This window comes from Tasmannia lanceolata, unplaced genomic scaffold (genome assembly GCF_043159265.1).
Source record: "Tasmannia lanceolata isolate RefF3 unplaced genomic scaffold, GAP_Taslan_0.1 ptg000037l, whole genome shotgun sequence".
Taxonomy (NCBI): domain Eukaryota; kingdom Viridiplantae; phylum Streptophyta; class Magnoliopsida; order Canellales; family Winteraceae; genus Tasmannia; species Tasmannia lanceolata.
This window is the reverse complement of record NW_027518714.1, coordinates 3,193,380-3,217,817: the sequence shown is the minus strand read 5'-3', so window position 1 is coordinate 3,217,817 and position 24,438 is coordinate 3,193,380. Positions and strand designations below refer to the sequence as shown.

Genomic DNA, 24,438 nt, shown 5'->3' with positions numbered 1-24,438 from the left:
TTAAGATCTTTTTTGTTGGTACAGGGATTTACTAGCCACCTTCGCCAACCATTTATGTTTACTGTTTGAGAGATTTGTCTTATTGTCGACGTGGTGCAAACTGCAAAGATTGGCAGAAGTACGATTTGTGAAAAGTTGGCTAACAATAAATAATAATCATGGGTACTAAGTTTTAAATGAGAAATTAGGGAAAAATGGTAGCAAGTAGAAAATTTAAGAAAAAAAAACCGAAAGAATGTACTAAGATATGACAATTACTGAAAAAACTACAAAGAAAAAACAAAAATTATGACAATTAAGGGAAAAAAAGCCAAAAGGTGCCAAAATAAAACCTTTTGCACTTCTCTACGGGCACCCGCAAGTCCACCCGGCCCGGCCCAGTTTTGACGGGCCGGGTGGACCTGCGGGTCAATTTCAAACGGGTCAATGATTGGTGACCCGGACCCGTAATTTACGGGCGGGCCGGGTGGACCCGCGGGTCCAGGTCACTTTTTGCTAGTCTACCAAATGGACAAGTCATGTATATGATAAAGGACTAAAAAAATCCAAGTTTAGCTGGCTAAGCCTAAACAAGACTAGATGGATCAAGGGCCAAAGATTTTCCAGACTTGTGCTTCAGGGTCGGATCTGTGGATCTGATCGTATCCACTTGGGACACATGGCTCCAAAAAGTGACTATTAGGAAAGAGGTTAAGAGCCAATGTCTATTTTTACCATTTTTATTCCTAATATTTTCCTTATAAAATACAAATTAATAATAAAAGGGGTCAATAAGAAGAACATACAATAAAACAGTGATTAAATTCCTGCTTTCTCTTGAACTTTTAATCTTTCCTTTAATTGAAAAGTAAGGGAGGCTACAAGTTTCAAGAAACCCACAAAAGAAAAAAGAAAAAGTTCACTAACAAGGTCAGGTAACTGCTTGCTTTATATATAAACAAGATAATCAATTGTTTTTATATAAACAATATAATCAATCCATTATTATCAATAATTATTTTAATATAAATTCATTGGGATGGTTGGGCAAGAAGAAGGATTAATCCCTATGTTTCTTCTAATTAATCCCAAAAATTCATGTGAAAAGAAGAGCCATGAATTTTCAAGCTTTCATGCAACGAATGAAACAAAATAGCTCGAATTTTAATGAAATCGAATAAAGATATGAAAACTTCAATAACTCAATAAAATTACCCAAAAATCTTCACTGAAAATCAAGCCCAACCTCTTCTTTGAAGTCAGTGTGGAAGTAGCCTTTTTTTTCATCTTAATCCCGAATACATTAAGGGCCCGTTTGGATGCCGATAAGATTTGGATTTGGATTTCTCACATTAGCAGCCCTTTTTGCACTGTTATTTGGATTTGATGAAATTCTTGGATTTCTAATTCAGCAACTGACACTGAAAAAAATCAGATTTCTAAGTTTGCTGTGGAAATAAGAAATTAGAAATCCACAAATCTGAGAGTTTCCTTCACCCTCTTTGCTCCTCAACCTCTCTCCTCCACTGGGAAGTACCCAATTACCTCTCTGTCTCCCTCTACATGAGCTGCCGGATCTATTCAGTTTGTATTCAAAACTCAATTCCAAATCCAAATACAAAATGGGAGGTACCCAAATGGGCCCTTAGTGCTTTTCAAGGGTAAAAAAATGAAATTGCGATGTAAATTTTTTTGGTAGTATTTTTTTAAAAAAAAATCACCATCTATGGGAATAATACTATTAGATGCCCCTATATTGGAGCCATCTATCAATTAAGGCCCACAATTGTAAAATCAGCACTATCTTGACCGTTCATCTAGTGTAGATTTTCATGGTTAGTTTCAGTACTAGATTTTAAACATTAACTGTGGCCTGTGGGCAACTTTAATGCTTATTTACGTCAAATCACGTTCAAAGGGGAGCGGATGCGTACTGGATGGGGAGCGAAAATATCATTTTTTAAATATAATATTAAATTTTTAAACAAACATTGCAATGCTATGCACCAATATGTGCCGATCGAGACCATTCATCTTGTGGGTCCAACATTAAGATAACATAGCCATGAATGAGGGATGATCCTATCCATTGGATCTGTGGATTATTTATTTAAACAAGATTTCAAATTTTCGTTTTTTAGACATCGTACAAAGCTTTCTGAAAAAACGTTTCTTCGACCAAAAGAAGAAAAACTTCGTTTATTTGACTAATATGGGCTTGAGTAAGTGAGCCCACGTGCTTTTTTCTCGATTTTGAGAAATTCAAATAAATTCGAATATTATTTTAATAATATTTTTAAGTACGGCAGGCATCGTGTAATACAGGTGTTAAAGGGAATAGGATACGGTTTCGATTCTCGGGCCCACCGTGAGACACGTAGTAAAATAATATTAACATAAAACAGGAAACTGACACGTGGTGTAAAGACAACCATTAAAATAAAAAATATTAAAAAGAGGGTTTTTTCCCGCCCTCTACTCCATTTTCTTTTTCTTCTTATAAATAATAAATAAAAAAGAAATGGACATTTTCGGGAAATGCTCATGTCACCTTTTTTTCTCTCTTTAATTTTAATAATAAAATGTTTTTTTCGGTAATGCCCATGAAAACATTTACCGGACCGTACGGGTTCTGTCTCTAGACTAGTAGGCAGAAAATGACCGGCTATCTTAGTGGGCCCCGCAGCATTTATTCGGTCTCTCTATTGAATACCCGGTAACACCCATTCGCGCCTCTCGTCACGTCCGATTACGACACGTGTCTCGGCTCGTGAGCGTTGGATGCTTTTCACATGTGCGCGTGACGTGGCATCCGGGTCTTGTGGTGAGACTGGGACTCGTGGAGAACTTAATGAAGTGGGATTTCGGACAGGGAAATGTTATCAGCACTACTGTATTTTGATGAGGGCACTCCTCATTTTATTAAAAGTACGGTATGGCCCGTACCATAGGATGATCCAAACAGTCCATTAGATGGGCCACAGCCTAAACAGGATGTGCCCCAAAAATTATTTCCATAGGTTGATCCTAACCCTCCGATCTCAAGTTAGAGGGTTGATCCTAACCCTTTATAGACCTGAGGGCTAAGATCAACCTATGAAAATAATTTTTGGGGCGCATCCTATTTAGGCTGTGGCCCATCTAATGAACGGTTTGGATCGTCCTATGGTGCGGGCCATATCATACTTTTAATAAAGTGAGGAGTGCCCTCATCAAAATATTGATAACATTTCCTCTTACCCAAAATGGATAGATTTTAAGGCGTATTTTAAGGAGAACACGTGAAATGCATATGGATTTTAAGGGTGGCTGAATTCATGGTTCAAAGTTTCAAAACATAAGTCGCAACTCACATGATCTCTTCTTCCTCTAGTGTTAGGGTTCGCATACAAAGTCATAAGATCTTTTGTTTTTATTAGGGTTAGGGTTTTCAAAGATGAAGCCACATGATCTATTCTTCCTTAGAGTCAGGGATTCACTCATAGGGTCATAAGTTAGGTACATTGAATTGAATGAGGAATGACACTAGTATAATTTTAGCTGCATCACGCTTGTAATTAAAACGATATCTTGGAAGTATCTGCGAAATCGAAGGATAGATATTGTACACATTTTTTCTCTCACATAGCATTCATGTGTAGATCAAACCCTCAATTGGTAAGTCAAACCCCTGAACAAGTCTCCATGTGTCAAAGAATTGCTAGCCGTGTCATCATCAACCACTAGGATTATGAGGGAAAGCCCGGCTTCGAATCTTGGTCCTGTGTAATTCCTAAAAGGGAAATTATACATTTGCCCATTTTCTTACTTTGAGCAGCCCCCTCAAGTGTAAAAGAGTAGTCATAAATGCACAAGAGAGGGTTGTCCCAAGCATGGTTTTGAATTTCGGTTTCGGTATGCGTTTCGGACCTCACCGAAACTGAAATTTTGACCGAAATTTTGCAATTTTAGCTGAAATCGGTTACCCAATTAAAAAATAATATTTTATTGAATACAGAAATTTGGCAGAAATGCCGGTTGAAATTTCAGAAAAATGGCTATATGATTAAAAAATATTGATTTGTGGGTTGAATTTGGTTGAATTTCTCGAAATTTCTGACGAATTTATAAAAAACACGAAGACGAAATTTCTAAATTTCGGCCGAACTCTGGTACCGTTTCGGGTATTGGCAATTTAATTTTGGTTTCGTTGTTGACCGAAATCCGAAATTTTGGTCAGATTTTGGTCAAAATTTAAAACCTATTTAAAACCAGGGTCCCAACTCCCAACTAAGTAAATTAGGCGAATATAGCACTTCCCTTCCTAAAAGCTAGGGGTGCAATTTGGTTCGGGTCAGGATGAGCTTTTGCTAAAAAATGAATTGAAATTAATTGGAACCCGACCCAATTTTGTGCTAAAAGCTCAACCAAAATTCCCAAAAATGAACCCGAGTTGCACCCCTAACAAAATAATGAAGCAAAGAATAGTGATTGTATTAGGGTTAAAAATTACATTTTCTAGTATCACATTGCCTAATAACTTAAATGAAATATATTTAGCAATATCTTTTATGGTACTTCACAGTATAAAAGTGTTCCATGATTAGGTTATTAAAAAACAAACCCCAAACAAATCCAAATCAGAAATTGTGATTAGCCCATGTGTGGGCCCGACAATGTACACTTCATCATCCACTGGGATCCTGAGTGGAAGTGAACCAGTGATTCTTGAACATGTCTACGTTAGAGACAAGCCCTATAAGTAAAAATAAGTGATTATTTTAGGGTTTAGGGACCTGGTATTCAGGGGCATGGTCGCTCCACTCGTGTGCACGACCCCTTTACAGAAGCTTTTTTTTTAAGCATTAGAGGTCAGAGCCAGATTCATGGACGCATATGGACTCCACACGTGTAAGTTATATATCTAGGGAAATGGGATTAAGTGATTAAAATAAGGAGATACCTAAGTTGTGGAGGTAATTTTTATATACATATGTTGTGAAGCAGGTCGAATTTCAAAGATGTTAATCAACCAAGTGCAATGTTCTTAAAATAAAACACGACATGGGTCCCCATTTCCCATAAATTATATTCAATTCAAAACAACTGTTTTTGACTTGTTTTTATATTTTGAAAGTTATTAATGGAGAGACATAGAACAACTACACTAGGGAAAGCAAGACCCAGTTCATGAGTAGGAGTCCTTAGTTTAAGGTCTACAATTAACTCATTAAACATGCATTTCTATTCTCCATCACCATAATCTATAGTATCGGTGAATGTCTTAACGTATCGCCGATACAACGCGGCACATCATATCGCTCTTACTTTCTAGGTATCACTGCATGTACATGCTAATAATGTAATTATCAAGATTCACACACACAGGGATTTGCTTGGCAATTTTGCGGAAAGCCATTTTGCGGCTAGCTTTTGCAATTGAGAACAGCTACACAGGTTGACTTTTTGGCAAATTTTGTCTTATTCATTTATTCATCTGACATGGTGTTCTCACATGCAAAAGCCAGCTGCGAAATCATTTTCCTCGAAATTCCCTAGCAAACAAATCCCATATATCCCCACACACACACACATATGGAAATGATATCAGCACAAAATCAGGTTGTCTTTTCTTTTTTATTCGGCTTGTGAGAGCTTTTTAGGAATTGTAATAAGCTTTGACAGCTCTTTATATAATAAAAGACAAAATGAGTTAGTGCAATTATTAAAACATGGTTGTGCTGATATCATTTCCCTATATATATGGGACTGATATTGGGGCGGCCATGTTTTCATAATTGGACGAACTCGCTTTGTTTTACATGTTTAAATCAGAACTCTAATAAGATTACCAATTAAAAAACTCTCAGCAGCCAATAAGAGAAGTGTAAAATAAAGTGTAGAGGGGACTTCTTTGGGTCGGCCAGGTTTTGATAATTGAACAAACTCACCTTGTTTTAGATGTTTTAACTAAAGCTGTAAAAGGCTATATTATGATTCTCAGAAAGCTCTCGGTAGGCAATCAGAGATGAGTAAAACAAAGTGAGTCGTCCCATGATCAAAGCATGGTTGTGCCGATATCAGTAGCCTATATATTGATCGATGGTTAGGCACAACATATGTGAGATGTTGAGGGAGATCCTCCGGGGGTTAAGACTGATGACGGGAAGAGAATTGGATAACCTCATAGTGGATGGCGATTCCCTCAATGTTATCAGATGGTTTGATGGTTGATCTTCCCTTACCTAGAGATTTGCAAATTTCTTTAAATAGATCATAGACCATGTGGAGGGCCACTCAGTCAACTTTCATCACCTCATGAGGTCGGCGAATGGAGAGGCGGACCATCTCGCATGAGTGTTTATAGCAACTTTAAATATTTTCGATCTTCTCCCCTCATGACTAGGGTTTTTGTTCTTGTATTTTTCCTGCTCTTTGTTTTGTCATATTTGGCTCCATGACCATCTTGGTCGTGGGTGATTTAGCTAATAAATCTACCATTTTCACACAAAAAAAAAAAAAAAACATACATGTGGGATGTGAGGAGACGAATGCATCAATGGAATCCAAAATCATTGTAATCAACGAGGCGCGTCCGTAGTGGGGCCCATCTTTTGGTTGATCTGGAGTCTGGACCACTATCTGGTATGCCCATTTTGAATATCCAATGGCTCATAAATCATGCCTATTGAAGCAATTATAATTTCCAACCAAACATACGATTTGGTGGTTGAATGTGGATGGCAAGAAAAAAGGTAGAAGCTATGTTCCACATTCAACAGCCAAAAAGATAGCTCAGATCAACCATAGGTGGGTCCCACTGTCCTAATGGCCAACCCTCATTAACTACAATGAGTTTAGCCCTACACAAAGCGTTCCTCATCAGTAGGAAATCACCTAAAATGTAAACATGGTTAGTGCGAAAAATCAAGACAAGGCCCACATGAAAATCCAGTGGAACTAAAATAGTTGGCACCTTTCACCAACCTCTCAAGTGCCCAATGGCCAGTGGTCTTAAAGTAGCTAAAACATTGACTTTAACACTATCAAATCTATGTAATTAGTTTAGAGGATCCAAACCCAAAAGCCTAAAAGGGCTGCCAAAGTCAGATCTAAGATTTCTTTTACATGAGGAAAACTGTTTGTGTTTTGACCCAATTCATCTTCACACATGGGAGTTGGACTTTGATTAGGAAGAAAAAGTGGGAGATTAGTCTTTTAGACAAATCGAATTTTAATTATTGTTTTCAAAAGGGGATTAGTTTTATATAAATGTATGTGGAAAGAATTCTGGAAAGAGGGGTTAGTTTGTATGGGCAAGGAATGTGAAAATGGAATTTGGTGGGAACAAGTGGGGCTGGCTCATCATGTCTGTGAGTTGTGAGCACCAAAACTGTATGAGGGGCAAGCTTGTATAGAAAAGGAGGACACCTTTTCTCCTCCATCTTTAGTGTGTCCATACTATGAAGATGCTCTTGTCCTCTCTCTCTCTCTCTCTCTGACCAAATTCATGGATCTAAACCATTGACCTAGTGGGACCGACCTTGGATCTCCAACGGCTATCGATCTAAACCATTTGCCTAGTGGGACCGACCATGTATCTCCACTGGCTATCAACATTATTTTGTAGCAAAATGAGATCCAAGGTGGGGTCATCTCCAATGACTATTAACTCCACTTCTGGGCAATGTCATATCGAAGGTGGGACCAATCCTTTTGTGATATCCAAGTGGGCCACCTAGAGATTACCACATGAATGCCACATGTATGTGTGTTTTAAAAGGAGCAAGGAAAAGACGTAGGTCTGGGACGAAAAATGTATAGAGAGTGAGAATCCTAGGAGGAAAAAACTACTAGGGCGAGCTTGGATCGAAGGTTTAAGGTTTCATTCCGACGAGAATTTTGGTCCTGACGGAAATGGGAACGTGCAAGGTTTCATTCCGACGAGAATTTTGGTCGTGACGGAAATGGGAACGTGCAGTATACTACTAATATACTTATAGTTTTGGTTTCAGTATGCACTTTTCAATTTGGTATGTGTTTAGCCGGAGGTCACAAAAACATTTCGATCATTTCGTGTAAGATTTGGTGAAATTTTATTTTATTTTATTTTGAAATGACGAGATATTAATTGAAAGAAAAGATCCAAGATCAAGCTGATCTCACATAAATACAAAAAAGAAAGGGATAAAACAAGTGCAGATATCATCAAGGTAATCACAGCAGAAGAAAGTCAAAAATGTCCAAAGAGCCGCCCGGTTCACCCCATCCCTGGCTAAAGCCCTGTTTGTTTCGGATTGTGGCAGATTTTGAGTCCAATAATCACAATTGGCTGCTACAATAGGCTGCCACAATCTCAAACGAACAGGGCCTCAGCAATGAACCTCACTATTAGCTGAATGACGAACATGTTGAAATCTGACATTGTGACCTTTTCTCTGATCACAGATCTCATCTTATCAAGTCTGCAAATCGACAGGGGTACTGTCTGTTGAAGAGAATCTCCCTCAACTATCAATCTATCTAACAATCCATCATGGACAATCCTCATGCCCTTAGGCCTTAAGCAACACTCTTACCTCAGCCACATTGACATTCTGAACCCCTAAACCGGACACGGTGACATTCTATCTATGAACTTTTATAGACATATCTAAAACTAAAATTATTAAAGAGCAAGTCTCATTTACCCCCCTCTAAATTGTGGTTGTTACCTTTGTCACCATGGACGAGTCTTTACAATTACTATGTTTGGAGCTTGTTAGCAAATTTTCCAAATAATCTTAAAATTCTTGGTGAGCCCCGAACGTTCTGTGAATGTTTTAAACATTAAAAATCCCACACAATTCAAAAAAAAATGCCACTTTTTTTCATTAAATGCAAATTCTTTGAATCAAACCCAACCAAATTTTCCGAAAAATACCTGAATTAAAGAAAATTTCATCAAATTTACTCAATATCATTCTCCATTTGTAAATCTCATAAGAAATTCCAAACTATTGAAAAAGAAATTGTAGTGAAGACTGAAATCACATACCAAACACATGCAATTAAACCATCAAATTCGAATACAAGCTATCAAATGCAGAAATGCGTTTTTGGAGAGCCTACTTTTTAAGACATTTTTCTCTTTTTGGCCTTAATTAGAGAATAATCACTTCCCATTCATACATATAATGAAAAGACCAAATCATAAACGAAAAGGTGCTCTCCACCAACACACAGAAAACACACATACAGTTTGCTAACCCATAGCATACTTCTGGGTCCAGCTCCTCGCAGTCGTCTCGTATTTGCTCCGGTCCGTCTTGTACATGTGGGCAATCTCTGGCACCAAAGGATCATCCGGGTTCGGATCCGTCAACAGAGAACAGATGGAGAGCAATACCTGAAAAATGCAAACAAAGGCCCTTTCCCATCCGCTTAAACAGCAGCTATTTATAAAATGAATAAGATTACATGGAACAAGAAAAACTTCCCTCCAGGATTCCTCCTAATAATTAGTGAAAATGACCCACAAATTCTTGAGGACAAAAATGCAGCAGATATCCCCATATCACCCATTGCAAATAATGACTTCTGTTAAACACATCACATGCAAATCTTTTCGCATTATGTGTTGTAAGTGTAAATGATTAAATAACAAGTGTAAATGATTAAATAACACCAACTCTAACAGCTTAAGCTTTTGGAGTAATTTGTCGTTTCACATTATGTGATGCTAACAAGTTTCTTCCTTTCCTCCTCAATTCCTTGCAAGCTGCTAGGAAGACACCACGTATACAGCACCACATTAATAAACACTTTTCTATGACCACATTAATAAACACTTTTCCATGACGAGAATATGTTGGCATTTCTGATAAAATGACAAGCACGCCTGTATTTATGTACATGCGGCACTATTACGGTGGCTGTTGGGACAATCCCAAAACAAAACAAAAAAAACAAGTTTATCCATATCATTTTCCATTCTTAATAAAGGAAAAAATGATGGAAATTTTTATGAAAATATAAATTTATGGAAGGTGATTGGGAGAGAAATCTGGAACTAGAAACCCTACCAGTGGGACCTTGGATCTAATCGTTGGAAAAGGAGCAAGGACAAGAAGAAAGGTTTCAAATGAAAACGAGAAACCTATGAACAGAAATCTACTGGTGCGAGCTTGGATCCAAGGTTTTAGGTTTTGGTTTCAACAAGTGTTTTGGTCCTGACAGAAATGGAAGCATGTATTATACTACTGATACACTCGTATGCGCTTCAGTTTTAGTATGTGTTTCGGTGGAGATGGAAACGAATAACATTTCAGTCATTTTTTGGTATGCATTTCGATGGAGATAGAAACAAAATGTTCAGTGGAATATAAACAAAAACATTTCAGTTGTTTCGTGTCGGTTTCAGTGGAAGTTTTAAATCATGCTTGGATCTGCTCAGAGCAAGAATAAGGACAAGAAGGTTTGAGACAAATTAAATAGGTAGAAAAGGGCAAAGGTTCGATCTTTTTTCCTTTCTTTCCAAAAAGAGACGACTAATTTTAACATATTTATCTATATTAATCCCACTAATTGTAACAGTCAGCCCCACATTCGTAACATTTCCCGCCAATTCTTAAGTTTATAACAAATTTATCAGTTTGATCCCATTAATTGCAAGAGTCGGCCCCAATTTTGCTCCATTTTCACCAATACTTCGAATTGTCCTAACCCCCCACCCCCACCTACTCTGCAGATATAAACAATGTATTCGGCAACAGAGAAGGTATAGAATGAGAACCTTGGAAATGGTTAAAGCAGGGCTCCACTGCTCCTTTAAGATGTCAAGGCAAATGCTGCCATTGCTGTTGATGTTTGGATGGAATACTTTTGTCCTGAATGCAACCTGCATGATCAATTGACAGCACTCTCAGACTCAGAAGATCAAACAAAACTATAGGAGTGCATCATTCATAAAAGAATGACAATAATAAGGAAAAACTTAAATTGCCCAGAATACATAACCACAATCTTTAAAAGATTTGGCTTTTTGTCCTCATGAATTAACAGTCAATCATTCCTATTGAAATGATTGTTGTTTGAGACATTTGAAATTACCCATGCATTTTCATTCAATACCAGAGTCAGCCCATATAGTGCGAGCCTTGGCACAACGGTAAGGTTGCTCCATTGTGACCTGGCGGTCACGAGTTCAAGTCACGGAAACAGCCACTCTGCAAAGCAGGGGTAAGGCTGCGTACATCTAGCCCTCCCCAGACCCCGCAATGGCGGGAGCCTCGTGCACTGGGCCGCCCTTTTACCATAGTCAGCCCATACTTGTAAAACTGTCATATACTTGCAAAACTTGGCAAATACGCACTACTAACATTGCCCAACTAATTGTATTTCACGTTTTATGCAATGCAAATGCTGCCGGAATGCACCAAACTTAGGCCAAGCACTTGAAAAACGTGATTGTAAAGAGATGACAAGTCGGAATGCACCAAACTTAAGCCAAGCACTTAAAAACGTGATTGTAAGGAGCTTTTCTTGTCAGTAGTCACATTTTATTTTTGATACAGTTGGCAATGTGGAGAGGTTTTCTTGTAAAACCTTAGGAAGTAAAAAATCAAAATTGAGAAATATAGCTAGCCAAGGACTTAATTGAAAGAGGTGGCATTGAAGGATAGAAAAACTGAAAGAGTTGTGTAAAGGATGGGATTTCACTAATCTTGATCAATTACACAGAACCCTAAATAATGCTTATACTGAGCACATAGGGGATAAGCATTGAAAGATAAAGATAAAAATGAAAGAGCACATAGGGGATAAACATTGAAAGATAGAGCACATGGGGGATTTCAGTTATCTTGATTGATTACAAAGATAGCAGTGATGTGGACAGGTTGATCGTTGAGGGAGACTCCCTCACTGTAAAGTCTGTAATCAGGTGGCTGGATGGAAGTCAACCCCACCCTTTGAGATTGGCTCACGTGCTTGACAAGATCCAGGATCGAGTAGTAGGTGCTTCCATCTCTTTACAGCACGTAAGGTAGACTAATGACACCAACAGATTGCCTAATCAGGAGTCGGTAGGCACAGCTTTGATTTTCTCCTTTCTTGAAGGCAATGATTTTCAACTGTATGGCTTTTTCTTCCATATCTTCCTTCTCTTCCATTGACCATCTCGGTCGCGGGGTGCTCCCTTTTCTTTCTTAACAAGTCCTTCGCCATTTAAAAAAATACACGCCATCAAAGGTGATGGTGAATATCCGCTAATGATGGTGACCGACGTCGGTTGCCGAATGTCAATTGAAGATGGTGATTGATGCCAGTTGCCAAAGAGGGCGCCACTATGAGCAGCGAAGAAGGCTTATAAAAGCCAATGGATCATAATAGACCGCTGCCTCAATGGGCTGGATGTGGCTCAAGTCTCGGTAGGCAGGGCCAAGTCCTCATGGGTCAGCTTGGGATGCTGATCCTCACGGAAAAGGGTCACTATAGACCAGTATCGTAATGGGTAGGCTTTGGGCACCAATCCTCGTGGAAGGTAGAATTACTCTTTCAAGCACGCACCTCAAGGAAAGTGATGTACCTCAACCGATAATAGCTCCTATTCCAGGCACACAACCTCAACTGAGGCACCTCAATTGAACCCATTGCAAACTATCAAGTAGAATATGATCAGAAGGGCAGGTGCAGCCCTTGCTACCATCAGCTTAGATATGACGATTCTGGAGCCGCATCTTTCAACGTAGTTGGCTTCCTGCCTTTCAAAGCTATTCTTCAGTTATTGTAAGTTTTATATTTTATCCACTAGAAGTTCAATCCTTTCACCGTGATCCGGAACCTTTAATATTATTTGAGAAAAGAAAATCAATTTCACTGCGATCCGGAACCTTTAATATCATTTGTGAAAAGAAAATCAATTGAATAAGGGAAATGATTTTAGACTCCAATGCTTTGATATGTCGTGAAAGTAGCATGTCTTTTTGTTTTTAATTGGCATTGTCAGAGCATTTTAGGAACTGTAAATAACCTTTTGACAGCCCTTTAAACACTAAAAGACAACAAACTTGCGCGGACATATCAAAACATTGCAGTGTTGAGATATCATTTCCCTTGAATAATTGTCACAATTGATTGGGCTTGAGCCCATCTCTCGGTTGGAAGGGGCTACGTTACATCATCCAACAGTCTCATTAACCCTTAAATCACAACATTGTTTCCAACAACAGTCCTAAAACGGGTAAGATTTCATGCTAGTGGGGCAAAAGGCATCAGTTACTGCAGCCACTGTAGAAGAGAAGCCAAACGAAGATCCACCGCAAGGGCAGCATGAAACTTAGTAAAAGGTCGATCCGTGATTCGTGCCGAAATCTGCTTACTGTTATCTATCAGTGGAGATGCCACAAGTGACTTTTGGACGGCTAATGGGTTCCATGTTTTAAGCAGGATCTGATGCATGCTTATTTATCGATTCCATTTTGTTCAGTGTTTCGTTTTGACCAATGGAATGGATCGCTTCAGTGTTTCGGCCATTTCAGCGTTTCATTTTAGAAAAGACCCTACGATGATCAGATTTTTTTAGTAGTTAAAATTTTGAAAAAATCCAAAAATCAGAAATTGCTAAAAATTGGAACAAGGTCAACCCATGCAACCCAATTCATCATAACATCAAGGTTGTAAAGATCCAGCATTTACTGAAAAAAATTCACTGACAACTAAAATGCCTATGTTGACTAGTGTCTGACTAGATGAAAATTTTTTAGAGACTAAATTATGAGATTCTTTATCCAAACTTTTGTCATTTAATAATGTTTTCATTTCAGAAAAGACGCTGCGATGATCAGATTTTTTTAGTAGTTAAAATTTTGAAAAAATCCAAAAATCAGAAATTGCTAAAAATTGGAACAAGGTCAACCCATGCAACCCAATTCATCATAACATCAAGGTTTTGATCCGGCCCAGAATCACCGAAAAAGGTTGAATGTTGTACTAGAACTGGAAAGTTGACTTTTTATGCTTTTAGAATTGGGTTTAAAACTATTTTTAATAAATCCAAATTGGGGGTATTTCCCTATTTACATGTAAATAAGTAGACATTTACTTAAATGACTTTGCATGTAAATACCCAATTCTAAGAAGAGGCAAGACGATGAGAAGAGAACTAAGAAGAGCCGAGAAGAAAAGAAGAGGGAAAAAAAAGTAAAAGTGTTTCAGCCGAAACACGACGAAACGTTGGACGAAACATTTTTAAAGCGAAATGAAGTGACAAAATTGATAACTAGGGCAGCAGGTCTGGGATGCCACAGCTAAGGGCAAGATTAAGAATGGGGCTGCCCATCACAATGGTGGAGACAACTTTGGCGTGGGTTTCTTCGGATGATGGAGGGTGAGAAATTCATTTTCTTTTTTATTATTTTCGAAATTCTCAATCAATTGCAGGACTCCTTTTTGTCATAAGAGATTCCTTTGATAGTTGCTCTGTTCAAAGAGGCATTCACAAACAAAAGTCCGGACTGTTAGTAGGACCTGGGCTAGAAGGCGTCATGGGCTAGAATTCATCCTGTGTAGTGGTATCACTGTTCTTATAAATCTACATTAATGATTGCTCAAGTAAAGATAATGACCTAAAACTAGTTAAAACTTAAAACCACAAATGAGTCTGCTTTTCCGAATAGCAGGTTGGCCAAATTCTCAAATGGTATCCCATTAAGTCGAGCACAAAGCAATATTCTATGAAATTTAAATAACTTCCATTCATATAATATTAATGTTAATTAATATGTTATAATAATTTTTTTTTAAAATTAAAAGTGACAGGGGTGCAACACGAGGACTTCCCAGGAGATCACCTATCCTAGTACTACTCTCACCCAAGCACGCTTAACGATATGTTATAATAATTAATAATATTATATTATTATTGTTATCATTTGAATTCTGATTTTTTTATTTTCTACTTTATTTTTATTTTTTTTGAATGGCTTATTTTCTAGTTTCTTATTTATTTATTTTTATTATTTCATTTATTTATTTTTTGAATGGTATAATTATTTCATTATTAGTAGTCGCTGGTACTAGAAATTTTTTCATTCAAATCAAATTTTAAAAATGCATAATATTACTATAGGATTTGGTAGGCTAATTCACGGAAAGCCATTTCTCAGATGACTGTTGCATGAGAGAACATCCATCTCAGATGAATTAAATGAATAAGACAAAATCTGCTGAAACCAACTTCGGGATGGTCTACATAGCCAATCAAAAACTCTTTTAACTAGATCGAGACAATAAAAAAGTGGCATGTCAAACATTGCTCAAATCGACACGGTTTGCCTTGTGTTAGTTCTTGTCCAAAGCACAAGAAACACTGGTAAATACAGTGAGGTTTCGTTCTCCACATAGGTGAGGTTAAAGACCAACAGCTCACAGGTGTACACACGAGGTTTGATTATACTAACAAAAAATGAGATATGGAAAAGTTCCACCATCATGCCAGCTGGGATAAAACATGGGTTTGGCCAGTTGGATAGCTGAAAATTGGAAAGGGGGAAACACATATTTTTGTTTAAGAGGGAAAGAGTTAAAGAAAACATGGAAAACATGATTTGAGAAATGACTATCCTTTTATAGAACCCTGCTTCCCCAGAAGGAGACATTTTTGAAAAGAGGGATCTTTTATACTCTATCATACGCATTAATTTCATTTGGCCGATCTAACAACGGATGATAGAGTGAGTATGCTCCTAGGGGTCTGAACAGAGGTGCTTTAAAAAAAACAGTAACTATCCTTCCCAAATAATGGTAAGTGGAAACAATAATTTTTCACCATTTTCCACTACTTCCAATTTCTTTCAAAATTAATTACTTCACATTTCCCCTTGCATTCCCCAGGAAATGCCATTTCCCATATCTACGGTCCTGGGTAAGCGCGAGAGTAAAAGATGATGGTATATTGTAAGATATCCCAAAACAACTTTGGGATAGAAAGTAATGGGTTGGATAAAAATGGGTTGCCAATGGAAACCAGAAAGTGTTCAAGAAAGAAATGATCAACACAGATAACATCACATTTCCCCTTGCATTTCCCAGGAGATGCCATTTCCCAACTCTAGAATCGATTCCCATGTCTACGTTCTGGGGAAGTGTGCAAGTAAAAGAGGATGTTATTATGTAACATAGTCAAAAACAACCTTGGGATGGAAAGCAATGGGTGTGAGAGAAATGGAATGTTATTGGAAACCACAAAATGTTCAATAAAGGAATGATTACCCTAGGTAAATATGAAAAGATAAGCCGTCACCAGTTATACTAATCAGTCCCTATGAGGGCTGGGGCTAATGGCTCAAGAAAGGAATTGGAGGGAGGAACAAACGGCTAGTTATCCTAGTGGGTAATTGAAGATCTGCAAAGAGGTGAAGGATTTGATTGGGCCTCACTGGCTTATCCTGTGCAGACCATGGAAGGGAAGGGGAAATGGCTTCAAGGAATTGGAGGGCCCACGGAATAAAGGAGGGAAAATGGCCCATTAAAAAATAATGGAGTCAGGATAGCAACCTAAAGCCACTTTGAGAGACTTAAACTCATTATATTTATAAACAAATCATCAATTGGTTTGAGAAGAGATGGCATGACTCTTTCACTATCAGATGTAGGCTACTTGCAAATGGAACTGCTGCTTTCATGGAAACAATGAAAACAAATATTATACACAAACGTCCAAATTGAGAGTTCAACTGTGACTATTTAACTCAGAAGCAAGACTTTTGAGCAAATAAAAGAACCTGCACACATCAAATAAAAGACTGGAATTGGTAAGCCACCATCTTGTCTTTTTAAAAAACAAATTGAACCCTCAACCTTGTGGTTACAACATAGAGTTGTTTTGAGATCATCCATGCTTTTCCTTCTTCTTCCTTTTTTTTTTGAAAATACTCACCCATCTTTTTATTACCAGACTTTCATTGGTTCAGACCACCTCAGAATGAGCTGTACGAACTAACTAAAAAGTTCAAAAATAAAATAATGGATGGGAAGCCCCAAAGCAGGTAGGAGGCAACACCAACTCCTCAAAAGGCTAAAATATGCATTTATAAAGCTAGATATCCTATCGGTGTCATTGCTTTGCATTAAACTATAAGAACAACACCTACAGCATTTGGCATGTCCTAAATGCCACCTTTGGCTTAGACCATAAGTACAACGTAAGTATGTAACACAACATCTAACAAGAACCTTTGTATTCAAGGTACAAGAACAGTTGATTCTGAGTAGAAATTTCTATGTTGACTTCTTCATTGCCCAAGAAATTGGCATATAATTTTAAGGAAGGCCACTTATTAACTAAATCCGCTAAGGCTCAAGAATAAGCCAGTTTTGTTTATCAACTAGTTTTCCTCTACCGTCATCTGTGGATGTTGCAGTCATCAATTTATACGAGAAGAACAATACTTCGGACAATTAAACTAGGTTCACTAATTAACAAACTTAACTCGTGAAGGAAAAATTAAAAAGATTTCAGAATTGCAGAGATATTCCAACCTAATCAAATGAAGACCGACATAGACAGAAACTACATCACCAAATTACACCGGAAGCAACTAGAGTTAATATGATACCTTAGGTGGTTTAAATGGATAGTCTGGAGGAAAATGAATGGTAACCAGGAAGACACCCCCTGCATAAGGGCTGTCTGGGGGACCCATAATTGTAGCTTGCCAGTGAAACATGTCTTCAGCTACCGGGCCTGTAAGATTTCAAAAAGTGCACAATTAGACAAAGAAAAGAAGAAAGGATCAAGAATAATGTGAGAAATTTTATTTCAAAATTCAGAATACAACATTAAAAAAACGAGTGAAAAGTCTTTAAATCAATAGCATAACAAAATTGATTCTTCCCTCCCCCTCTCCAGTCTTTACGCACCATTTCTTCTTATGACATCACCCGCCCCAGATTTTGGCTCGTACTATAAAAGTGGAGGTGGCCTAAGGTGTGTGTGCGTGCCCACCTGTGAACCTATCTATTATAGACATGTTTGTGTGTGACGTGCTACGATCTATTACAGGCATGTTCTTGAACTCTACGGCATTATCAATAAAAAAATCAAGGGAAAATTCTCAAAAAAATGTGATTTTTATCTGAAAATCTCAGAAAAGGGTTAAGTTGGCTAATTTCTCAAAAAGGGGTGAAACGCATCCCAAGGTGTGTTTTAGGACAAAAATGCCCTTGTGTTGGTTTTCCCTCCAAGAAAGTAAGCAACAGATCCCAATGCATTTCACCTAACATTTTGACCTTCTCTCTCTCTCTCTCTCTCTCTCTCTCTCTCTCTCTCTCTCTCTCTCTCTCTCTCTCTCTCTCTCTCTCCACAACAGGAACAATTGAGGGGCCCCCAAAATTCTCCTCCTTGGTGAGTTGGTGCCCAAATCCAACCCACTATGACGGTGTACCGTCCAGACCATAGGATGATCTAAGCAGTCCATTTGATAGGCCACATCGTAAATAGGTTGTGTCCCAAAAAACCATTTCCATATGATGATCTTAGCCCTCAGATATGAAGAGAAATTGCTTATTATGGAAACCTCTATACATTGGAGGGTTGTGATCATCCTATGCAAATGATTTTTGGGGCACAAGCCATTAATGTTATGGCCCATCAAATGGACGGCCTGGATCATCCTATGGTCTAGATGGTACACTTCATTTTAAAAATATGGGTGGGGCCTAAATTGGGTTAATGTTACTGTACGAACCACACCATAGGATGATCCAAACCATGGACAGCTTGGATCATCCTATGTTGTGGACGGTACGCTTCAATTTGAAACATATAGGTGGGGCCAACGATTGGGCCTTAATGTTACTGTACGACCAACTCTATAGGATTATCCAAACCATGGACGGCTTGGATCATCCTATATTGTGGACGGGCCTTAATGTTACTATACAACCAACTCCATAGGATGATCCAAACCATTCATTTGATGGGCCACAATGTAAATAAGTTGTGCCCCAAATATCATTTCCATAGGATGATCACAACCCTACAATCTATAGAGGTTGCATAAGATGTAGTTTCTATTTAGATCGAAGGGCTAGGATCAGCCTATCGAAATGATATTTTGGGACGCAACCTATTTACATTTATGGCCCATCTAATGGACGGTTTGGATCATCCTATGGTGTGGTATGGGTGGGGCCTACGTTGTGCAAAGATGGGCCCACCATTCCACCAACGGTTTCTGTTGGGCCCACCATCTTTGAACAACGTAGGGCCCACCATCTTTGAACAACGTAGGGCCCACCCATACCACACCATAGGATGATCCAAACCGTCCATTAGATAAGGCACAATGAAAATAGGTTGTGCCTAAAAAATCATTTCCACAGGGTGATCTAATGAAATACAATGCAGTATTGTACGGGTCACACCTGAAGGTTGACCTTTTTACATTCTTCACAAACAGGTGTGAATTTGCCATAATAGGTCGAACTACAGGTCGACCTTTATAGCATATGTACAAACAGGTGGGAATTTGCCTTGATAGGTCGACCTAAAGGTCAACCTTTTCACCATTTGACCAAGCAGGTAGGAAGACCAATTACAGGTCGACCTGCAGGTCGACCTTTCCACCATTCCGTCAGACATGTGTAAAACATGTGAAAAGGTATAATTAGTGGTTCTTAGGTATAATTAGTGGTTCCGAGTGTTTAAAATCCAATAAATACAGACATTCTCACTTTTTATAGTGGTTTTGACTGCATAACTATTTCAATCTCACAATTTAAACTCTCGGAACGGAACAAGTATTAGGCGATCTAAACTATGAACCACTATAAGATCTAACTGTTTAGACAACTATTTAACCCATTCTTCATACATTCATTTCAACTTTGACATCCACTGAAGTAATATTAGATTGTGTGAAGCAATATTTCTACCTTGTAACCACTATTTATAACCACTAAATACTAGTAAATAGTGGTTCTTAGGTCTAATTAGTGGTTCCGAGTGTTTAAAATCCAATAAATACAGTCATTCTCACTTTTTATAGTGGTTTTGACTGCATAACTATTTCAATCTCACAATTTAAACTCTCGGAACAGAACAAGTATTAGGCCGTCTAAACTATGAGCCACTATAAGATCTGACTGTTTAGAGTTTAGACAACTATTTAGCCCATTGTTCATACATTCATTGCAACTTTGACTTCCACTGAAGTAATATTAGATTGTGTGAAGCAATATTTCTACCTTGGAACCACTATTTATACCTTGGAACCACTAAATACTAGTAAATAGTGGTTCCTGGGTATAATTAGTGGTTCCGAGTGTTTAAAATCTAATAAATACAGTCATTCTCACTTTTTATAGTAGTTTTGATTGCATGACTATTTCAATCTCACAATTTAAACTCTCAGAACCGAACAAGTATTAGGCCATCTAAACTATGAACCACGATAAGATCTGACTATTTAGACAACTATTTAACCCATTGTTCATACATTCATTGCAACTTTGGCATCCACTGGAGTAATATTAGATTGTCTGAAGCAATATTTCTACCTTGGAACCACTATTTATACCTTGGAACCACTAAATACTGGTAAATAGTGGTTCCTAGGTAAAATTAGTGATTTCTAGGTATAATTAGTGATTCCTAGGTCTAGTTAGTGGTTCTGAGTGTTTAAAATCAAATAAATACAGTCATTCTCACTTTTTATAGTGGTTTTGACTGCATAACTATTTCAATCTCACAATTTAAACTCTCGGAACGGAACAAGTATTAGGTCATCTAAACTATGAACCACGATAAGATCTGACTGTTTAGACAACTATTTAACCCATTGTTCATAAATTCATTGCAACTTTGACATCCACTGAAGTAATATTAGATTGTCTGAAGCAATATTTCTCCTATGGAACCACTATTTATACCTTGGAACCATGAAGGTTCCAAGGTATATTGTGTGAAGCAATATTTCTACTCTTGAACCACTATCTATACCTCGGAACACCTATTTATACCTCGAAACCACTACATAGTGGTAAATAGTGGTTCCTAGGTATAATTGCTGCTTCTGAGTGTTTAAATACTGGTTCCCAGATATCAACAGTGGTTCCGAGAACAAAATATTGCTTCTACACATTTAAATAGTGGTTGTAATTGTATAGACATGAGTTTCATCCTGGTTTACTCTAAATAGAAACATAGAGGGCAATAGAGAGATAGAGAGATTATGACAATACACCATAGCAGTGTAAGGAACATGTTAAATGTATGCAAATGTATCACAATTGACCTAATTGAGAAGCTTAGGTTTGAAAGCCAAAGAAAAATAAAAGATGCAATAAAATCTATATTTTAGGAGAGGGGAGTTTCACCTCTCTGCAATAGAATTTCGTTTGGGATTTTTACAATAGCCAATGGAGTTTGATTTTTGCATAGGAAGAAGAAGGTAAAAAAGTCAAATTGGTAGGTGAAATGCATTGGGATTTGTTGCTTACTTTCTTGGAGGGAAAGGCAACATAAGGGCATTTTTGTCCTCAAACACTCATTGGGATGCGTTTCACCCCTTTTGAGAAATTAGCTAACTCTATCCTTTTTGAGATTTTCATATAAAAATCACAATTTTTTGAGAATTTTCCCAAAAATCAATTGCTCGTTCCAGAGATGAAGAATAAAATAAAAAAAGCAAAACAAAAACAAACAAAAAAATGTTAATAGCAAAATGAAAATATATCGAGAAGTTGTAAAGATGGTGATAATAATAAGGGAAATGATACCCCCCCCCCTCCCTAAACGGATAAAATCCCCCCCTTTAAAGGTTTCTGTGAGAATGGCTCACTTGTTGAGGATAAATTCACCCCCTTTAACGTTTTTCTTTGCCTTTAAAACTTAACGAATAACGTTAAAGGGGGGGATTTTATCCGTCGGCAGGGGGGGAGGGATATCATTCCCCTAATAATAATCATGGTTTTGAATTTTGACCGGGGGGACCGAAACCAAATTCCCCGAAATTTGATATATTAGCGAAATACCAATTACCAAATTTCGGTCCGAAATTTCGAGAAAATGGCATTTTTTAAAATAAAAAAAAATGTAAGAAAATTTCGGTCCAAAATTTAAGAATTTCGTCCCAAATTTCGAAGCTTAATACCAAATTTCGGATTTCGGTGGGGCCCGAAATAGGTACCGAAACCGAAATTTAAAACCTTGATAATAATAATAATAATAATAATGGTAAATGGTTTCTGAGCTAGACTCTATATGTTTCTGAGCTCAAGCTCAGATAGCTTATTTGAGCTAGACTCTATATAGGGTGGCTGCCTATGTTATTTGGGTTATGTTAGATATTGATTCTATAGGACCTAACATAGATAGGGTGTCCCTAAGAAATCATCTCCATAGGATCATGGTAAGCAATGATTTATGGAGGTTTAAAATGGACGGCTAGAAAATGGGTCCATTTTTTGCCAATACAGATCGAACGGTTATGATCATTGTATGGAGATGGTTTCTTAGGAACACCTTATCTATGTCAAGTTCTATGGAATGAATGGGTTGGATGAGTCAAACAACATGGGAGATGGTGTATTTATAGTGGCTAGCTCAGATACCGCACTAATGATAATAATAATAATAACAAAAATGACAGAGGGGGAGGGGGAGAGAGATTAGAGAGAGAGATATGTGGGTTAAACACAGTTTGCTTTGATTTTCTCATCCACTGCATGTGTAAAATACTTCATAAGTAGCTCAATAGGAGTTTATGAGAAACATCCCCATAGCATACTCAAAAAGAATTGCTATAGCATTGCATTAAGGAACCTATATACACAATATTAACAGCATCCCATAAAAGAAGAACACAATCAAGAAGGAAAGATATATGCATCCTATCGATGAATCCTATCATAAGTCATATCTGACACCACAAAAGAAGAGCAAAATTACGAAAATCTGAGCTAAAGCTGCAAAATATACATTATTTATTCATACACATCAACAAAATTCTAGTGTAACTTAATGAAATCTGCTCCTAATGCCGTTCAAAAACATTGAGAAGCCAAATTCAAGAGTGTGCACAGCATAAGTTTTCTGAAGTTCCTGCAATAAATCCGCTTTTTCCATTCTTTATCAAAGCAAAAGAATGATTCCTATACCTCAAGGAAGACATCCCATTGGGGTCGCTCCCTCAGAAATGTCATGTAAGCAAACCAAATAAAAGGACACTAACCAAGAGCAGAACACGCCAACCCCTAATCTCAAAAGGACAAAACTATTTATATCCCTCATAGATAAGTCAATAAATCGGACATGCTTACATTCTTTTAAATCAATCCTATCAACTTATATAGCAGATTTGGAATACAATCATCAGCCATACAAAATAACTATCACAAGAAATTGCAAATTATAGAGAAAAATTACTGGCTTTTCACCTTAATTAAATCAATCTGCAACCAATAAAAAATGATCAACATGTCCAGGAAAAAAAAAGTACTAAGCAAATTACCCGAATCAAACATAAAGACGCAACATATTAAGAAAAAAAATTACAGATCGAGGTTCGAAAAAAGACCTAGAATCAATAAAAGGCAGAGATGGAGGGGAAATACAGGAGATAGAAAATGAAATGGAGATCAATTACAAGTTGAGGTGAAAGGTACCAGCACTGCAAGACGTAGGAGGATCTTTCTGAAGATCCTTGAGTTCTTTCAAGATCCTCTTAGAAGCCATGGCGAAACCCTAGATCCCGAAACCCTAGATCATCAGGAGATGAAAATTAGGGAGGATTTATAACGAAGGGGAGAGAGGAAATTTTGGAAAAGAAAAGAAAAAGTACCTTGGAAATTCGTTTCTCTTCGCTTTCTCTCTTCTTCTCTATATTATGTGGGTTCAGTGATAAATGGGGTTTTATTTAGAAAGGAATCGTATTCCAATGGCTTTTCTGGATAGACGATTACAAAAGGTTGGGTTGACGCTTTTTTTAATCTTTTGACGCTCGACCCTGTTACTTGCGCATGTCGCACTCCGCGTACTCTAGCTAAAATTGGGAATCGTTTCGTAATATGCGCCGAGGGATGTATTGTTACTTTGTTAGGGGTTGATTTTGCTAAGATACGCGTAATGCGTATTAAGGGATGAGAGTAGAGGTTTGGAAAGCAGCCTCTACCTTTCCGACATGCACCTAATTTGATTTCCGCTACTCGTTTTACTTTACGCGTGACAAAAATAAATTAGGAAATGAAGGATTTGGTAAGTCACGGGGACACCCAAATTTATGGCCCACTCTACTAATTCAATATGATTGCAATGTTCCAAAATAGATTTTTTTTTTAGGGCCTGTTTGTTTGTTTTAGATTATGACAACAGGTTGTGCTTGTGGAGTCCCCAAATTTAGTGCAATTTTTTGGTCCAATAATCGGTTGTCATAATCTAAAACAACTAGGGCCTTGGTAAAGGCTTTTTTTGTGGTTTGGGACCTTGGTAGGTTAATG

At 37.6% G+C, this 24,438-nt stretch overlaps 1 protein-coding gene across 1 annotated transcript; it reads right to left on the bottom strand.

Annotated features, from left to right (window-relative positions):
* Positions 1-8,975: 8,975 nt before the first annotated feature.
* Positions 8,976-23,936, bottom strand: LOC143860191 (ubiquitin-conjugating enzyme E2-17 kDa-like). Its single transcript, XM_077370753.1, has 5 exons — positions 23,784-23,936; positions 23,608-23,701; positions 17,556-17,683; positions 10,733-10,837; positions 8,976-9,346 (listed from the first exon to the last, which is right to left on the bottom strand). The coding sequence occupies exons 2-5, from the start codon at positions 23,675-23,677 to the stop codon at positions 9,203-9,205; spliced, it is 447 nt and encodes a 148-aa protein (XP_077226868.1). The 5' UTR covers positions 23,678-23,701; positions 23,784-23,936; the 3' UTR covers positions 8,976-9,202.
* Between the last annotated feature and the right edge of the window lie 502 nt (positions 23,937-24,438).